Raw genomic sequence first — 7,236 nt, 5'->3', positions numbered from 1 at the left:
CATAATTGTTTAGTGAACATTTTAAGTAACTAATCGTTTTGAATTAACAAAAATATAAATTGAGGTGAACTAGTTATTCACTATATTATATCATGTAAAATTTAAGTTTAAAATAATCATAAAATTGAATATGATCTGTTAAAGATTTTTTTATAAAAGAAAAATAAATTAGAAATCGTTAAACAAAAGAAAATGTTTATAAATTTCTTAAAACAAATAATTTGTATTTTAGATATTTTGACAAATATTTTCAAATTCTAACTTTAAATATTCAATGAATATTATGATTTAAAATTCTCAATAATCTTTAGTCAATAAATGAAAATCTTATGAATAATCTTGTCTTATAATCTCAAACATTTAAATCAGTGATAAATTTTCAATTGGTATTTATATAGTAAAAATTTAAAATGTCATTTAGTACACAAAAGAGTCAACAAAATACAAGTATTACAAGATATATAAAACATAACAATTTTAACCATTTAAAGTATCTAATGTTATTTATTTTTAATTACACACAAAAATAAATCGATTTTGTCAATTACTTATTTTGAACAAAATTCTCATTTATTTTAATAATAAATTTAATAAATGTTCGTATGTTTTTTCCCCAGTTACTTTAAAAGAATTAGTAATTTTCACTTTGATTATACTTAATTTATTCTACAAAGTCGAGAATCAAACATTGATCTCCCAAATGTAGATAATCAGATTACAGAAAATAAACATACATACATTTATTACATCATTTAGTCCTTAAAATCTAAAATCTGGTTCAGAATAGTTTTTCGTGTAACATCATGACGATTAAAATACTAGTTCTATAGCTATATTTACTGATTATTGGATAGTCACACAATCAGGGTAAGGTAATGTATTGTTATATTTATGGGTATACCATCAAAATATGTATGTTCAACCTAAAAATGTTTATCTCCTAGTCATTACTAGAAAAATTAATTTAATCCCTTATATCATATTATATCTATTAACATCTAAGTTCTAATTTATAACTATAAAATTAAACCGGTAACGTTAAGTATCAGTGTCCGCTCGTTTGCCAAAACATTATTGTTATATTATATTGCATATTTTATTTCATTATGTCATCACAATATTCAAAATCCAAAACAATAAACGACTTTTCATACGCAAGGTATACTTGTATAAGAATTAATTTAAACTACTAAACTATTAATCTCACTAAATTCCAGTTAACTAGTAAGGTCAATATTGTCAAGTAATAACAAACATGATGCATAGATATTTAATATTTGTATGTATTTTAATATTTATTAAAAATACAATTTTTAGTTTTGTAGTGTGTAATTGCTAATATAGAATGAATGTAACTAATTCACAAGTGCCATAAAGTAAAGTTTATATTTATTATTTATTGATTTCGTGATTAACAATATCATATATCTTAATTCATCAATCACATTGTTTAACAGTTATTAGCATATATTTGAAAAGAGTAAATCATAAAGATGCTTTTTATAATAAACAAATTTATATTATACTATGTTGACGTTTAATTACTTAATTTAATATAATCATTGTATTGATATATAATGTTTGAATCAATGTTTAAAATAACATCACATGTTTTACACAACTGTGCATCATAAATACATGATTGATACATAAAACATATTTTTAATTAAACCTGTTTTTAAATTGCAATTCGTAATTTATAAGTTATATATAAATTATTATATGGAGATAGGATATTTATGTTTCAAAAAGCGTCATCAATTTCAATGGTAGATGTTTCAGCTTTGTGTTTATTTTTGAATCTCAACAGAATAAATAAATATTAATACTCTTGAATCAGTTCAAATAGTAGTAATAACGTAATAATAATATCAATTTGCCTCATGATATTATACCGAAATCATTATCCAGCCTTAGTGGTGTGTTGATATGGATAGCTGGCTATAGCCGTAAGGCCATATACCTCATGGTAGATTTTCGATTTTCAACATATGGTAACACCAAACGTAAAAATCATTTCATGGTAAATCACTAAATAACTCAAACAAATAAAACTTTTCATAGTTCATGGAAAATTAGTATGATGTTTCAATCAAGCTCTATTTCGGATGCACATTTATTCTTATCTGCCACTATTTATAGTATAATAATGATTTAATACACAACTTAAACATACTTTTGACTGATAACAATGTTTGAAAATTAATAAGAAATTATAATTCATATATCTAAATTTAAATTTCGAAATACTATACTTTTAGTAGCTTGTATGTTATTTGAATTTTGTTTATAAACCATGAAATGATACATCGTTAAATCGAAAGTACACTTTATATCCGTAGTGCACATTATTGTGTGTCGTATTACACATAAAATAGAACTAGTTTACGTAATTATTTATTCTTATTAACTCAGTATACGCTATTTAATGACCTTTATCAATAACTTTATTAAATACAATTTTGAAAATATAGTATTCCAAATATATATATATGAGTATGACACTCAACCATATATTCTCAATCTGCATCATGTCAATTATTAACGCCACAATGTATATTTCGGGGTATGTGTTTATCTTCGCTTGATAGTATATTGAAGTATTTTACTACTAAAATCCTTTTGATGCGTTTGTTTATTTTCCATGGACAAGTTTTTACCGTTGAAAGCACTAGTTGTGCTCCTTTATGTTATCAGTCACAGTCTATTAATGAGATTAATGTACTTATAGATTTGCTATAAATTATTGTTACTATAATAATGAGTATGGTGAGTTTACTTTGTTACCGCTATAACTCAATCATCATATATCAAAAATGTGAAAATTCGTTTTATTGTTTTGGATTTTGAATATTGTGATGACAGCTCTTAACCAAAATATGCAATACTAATATAAAAATAATATTTGCAAATCAGCAGACATGATGACTTAATGTTACCGGTTCTTATTTATAGTTATAATAGGCAACTAATGTTAATAGATATGCGGATATAAGAGGATTAAACAATTTTTCTTAGTGAACTGACTAGCGAGATAAACAGATTTAGGTTCGAATGATACATATTTTGATAGTGTATAACACAATATATTACTAATACATTACTGTCCTTACTCCGATTGTGTTGGATTATCCATCCAATCAGTAAATATAGCTTAGAACAGTATTTAATTCATTGCGATACACACGAAAAACTATTCCGAACTAGATTTAGATTTAAGGGCTGGTAAATGATGTTAGATAAATGTATGTATGTTTATTTTCAGTCTACATTTATTTTGTGAGATCAAATGTTTTGATTTCGACTTTGGATGTGGTTTTGTGTCAAATTAAATTAGTTATGGCAATCTAGCAATACGTAACTGAACGAAGTACACCGATTTAGCATTAATAACACTTAACACACTTTTTCTAAATTTTTTTTTTTTAAGTTCTCCATTAAAGATTATTTACTGAACAATGTTCTTGAAAAAGTAATTCAAGAGTCCACACAAGTTGTTCTTGTCGTATCTGTATAAAAATACTAAAAATACTAGAATACAATGTGCTTAATATTATGTTCAAATTTTGACAAAATTACTCACCCGTGTTTAAACTATATTCCTAACTTTTCAAAATAGTATCTTTTAATTTTAATATTATTGATATAATTTTATTTAAAAATGTGAAATTATCATTTTAGAGTAAATTTTATGACAAATTCAAATGTTACATATTTTATTAGATAATTAGGTTAAATACGATCGATAATATATTGATACTTTTAACTAAGAAAAAACAAAATCATTTATTTTAATGTAGTGCATTATTACTTATTGACATGTGCATGCACGTGCTGGAGTATTCCGCTGTTTCTTTTACACACAGTCATACATTAATAATTAGTTATTTCAAGCACATTTACACATTACGAATACCCCACCTAGAATATGACCTATACTAAATATTTTAAAAACGTTTAATATCCAATCCTCTTACCATTTTTGTTTTAAAATCTAATTATATCGAAAATTAATAAACAGTCATATAATATTTAATGTAGGTTTAGTTAGGTAAATAATTTTTTTTTCTTAATTATTGCAAAATAAAAAATTAAGAATTATAACTTATAAGTCTTAAGTCTACTTGTCATAAGTTATAAAAAACCTTGTGTACAATTTTTATTTTTTATACATTTAAAATTATAATAAATACTTTTATGAATTAATAAAAATTGCAGTACCTATACATAGTAGATGAACAACTTTTACAATACCTTATACATTTTAACACAGCGAATAGTTTGGGGATAAATTAATTAATGAGTACTAACAGATATCAGACATTAGCATAACAATAATACAATAAAGGTTTCATCGTTGTAAAATGGATCCAAAAGCCAATATAGCAAATCATATTTTAAAAATTAGAAAATTTAAGTAGACAATTAAAATAATTGAGAGAGCTAACCTCCGAATCAATGTAAATGACATTAATTTCAATTTCGGTAACATTAACTGACAATTCTTTCTTTATTAGAAATAAAAGCGGATTTTTGTATTATTGTTAATATAAAAAATAACAATGTGTTAATTGTTGCCATATATTTTATAAATCAATGGTTTGGTCACAATTCTATCAAATTATAATATACTAATAAAATATTTAAGACAAAATTTCAATATTATTAAACTCACCATTATTTGTACTTGCAGTTTGTATGAATACTGCTAATATAAGAATGCTACTTATTAAAAGTAAAGAGTCGTAAAAGTATAAACACATATTTATTAGTTTTGTGTAATATTTAGTAGATCTTTATTCACACGTACCGTCGGAGTTATTAAATTTTTTTTGAGTACACTGTGTAACAGGTTTTTACAATAAACTAATATTTATAATACTTATTTCGATATTTATTTGTTTTTAATTAAATAATATAAATTGTATTGATGTATAATATTTAAATTGGAGTTGTTTGTAAAATAAATATCAAGTGTGTTTTTACACAACTGCGCATACATAAATACATGTTTAATTAAAAAAAATCTATTTAATTAATACAGTAAAATTAAATATTTATTTTAAATTGCAGACAGTTTAGAACAAAAAAATTAATATTTAGATCAACTGAATATACGTTTTGAAAATTGAAAGAATTTATAGCAGTGACAATCCCGGTATAATTTTAAAAATATTTATTATGAATTATTTTAGGGGCATCTGTAGTGGTTTGCGGTAATATTTTAAATTAGGTAAACTTTAAAATAAAATTTCAATTTACAATTTAAAAAAAAAAGTATTTTATTGGTAATTATTAATAATTTTAGTCCAAAATTTATTCATAGATAAAATCTATTTGTTTTTCTTATTTAAAAAATTAATTTTTAACTTAATCATAAAATTCTAAATTATTATTTTCTTTGTTCAGAAGTTCTTTTTTAATTGAAATTAATGATAAAGAACTAATAGTCTTTTTTTGTGTTTTTATACGATAATTAAAATATTGGAATTACGTTTTTAAAAATGTCGCTAAGCGCTCGGGAATTGGGCATAGAGCTTTTAATTGCGAATAAAATTATTGCGAACGGACCTTTTACCGTAACACGATTTCGAACTTTTTAATCTGTCTTTAATCGTGCGGTGTCGCCAGATTTGGTGTTAGTCAATAATACATTTTTAAATAGTTAATTTTTAAAATAATCAAATAGTATAAGGGTTTTTACTATTACGCCGGGTGATAAGATGGTACGATAGGTAGGTAGGTACGTTCTAGAATAGATATTAACATATTTATCTTTTATACTATACCTACCTATATATATTAATTTGATTGAAAACCAGCTCGATTCGTATAGTATTATTATTAAATATTTTGGTAATGATACTGTTTTGATTTTGAATTAATATATAAAATTAATAATAATTATCTCAATATACACTAAGTCTTCTTCTTCTTATAATATAAAACAAAGAATAGTTCGTTATTTTCCAATAGGTGTAGTGTACTGCCAATCAAAAAATTAGATATTTTTAATAATAAGAGTTATTTTTGTTGTTTTACTTGATTACTACTGAAAATCTCAGAGCATTACATTCCTTATTCTTCATTTAAATAGGTATCCAATTTTGTCAGCATTTTAATTTTACATGCTTACAAGAAAAATTATGCTCATAAATTTAAAAATATTAGTAAAAAAATATTTTTTGATGAAAATAATGGTACTTAATATAAGTAATACCAATGTTTAATATTGTCCAAATAATAAGTTATTCCTGTATATAGAGTGATTAATGATTATGGTGAGGATTTTTGGTACATATTTAAATATATATATAATCTTAGATTCCCTAATAGGAATAATATCAAATGAAATGTTGAATAATAAGGTTACGGGCACTAAATATGATTACCTAGACCACAAGACACCAATAATAATAAGTTCGGTTTCTAAAACTGGGAATTTCATTAACGTATTTCAGTAATTACTGTACAAAATCTATACAATGCAATTCATCGTTCATCAAATTAATAAGTTACTCAAAGAACATTAATCTGCGTTACTCATTATTTAACTTGAAATATAATAAAATTAATTATTTAGTTCCAAGTTTATATTAAAACTTATAGGTACTATACAAGTATACGAGTTTATTTTCTAAGCTATATTTTTAACGGAAACATTTTTGTTTTATTTGAATTTTGAAGTGTTTTGAAGTATTTGGCTGGGATGTGGTTCCTATGTGATTTAGCGATAGGCTCTGACGTGGTGACCTACCTACCTGTAATTTTAAATCCGATCAACATGTACTATGTACAACGTATATATATTATATATATATATATATATATATATATATATATATATATTGATGAATTATGACCTATTTAATAGTTAATACGATAAGACAAAATTAATTATTTAATAAAAGAGGTGTACTTACAGTATTTTTATTATAATTTTATTTAGTTATCCATCATTTAGATTGAAATGGGTATTGGGCGTACCTACCGCTATATTATCATCATTATTTTTCAACCTATATGAAAATATTACTTATTCAAATTGTCAAAACTTAAACATTTTTATCGAAATATTATTTATGATGAAATGACACAAAAAAATCATTACTATAAATTTATTTATAACATGATCGTAGGGTATAACAACTATACACTACTAATAGTTGCAAATATAGTCTTCTGACAAAATAAAGGAATTTGAAAACTGTAAAATCATAACACCTAGTAAAAACT

The 7,236-nt window shown here is 23.6% G+C and overlaps 1 protein-coding gene across 1 annotated transcript in view; it reads right to left on the bottom strand.

Moving 5' to 3' along the window:
• The window catches only part of LOC112596794, a 13,731-nt gene extending 8,866 nt beyond the window's left edge, over nucleotides 1–4,865 (bottom strand). Inside the window, exon 1 of the mRNA XM_025342595.1 lies at nucleotides 4,676–4,865. Coding sequence (XP_025198380.1) covers nucleotides 4,676–4,763 — 88 coding nt within the window. The 5' untranslated portion in view covers nucleotides 4,764–4,865. The remainder of the gene's footprint in view (nucleotides 1–4,675) is intronic.
• Between the last annotated feature and the right edge of the window lie 2,371 nt (nucleotides 4,866–7,236).

The sequence above is a fragment of the Melanaphis sacchari genome, unplaced genomic scaffold, assembly GCF_002803265.2.
Source record: "Melanaphis sacchari strain LSU unplaced genomic scaffold, SCAv2.0 Contig34_pilon_pilon, whole genome shotgun sequence".
NCBI lineage: Eukaryota > Metazoa > Arthropoda > Insecta > Hemiptera > Aphididae > Melanaphis > Melanaphis sacchari.
This window is presented reverse-complemented; position numbering and strand designations above follow the sequence as displayed.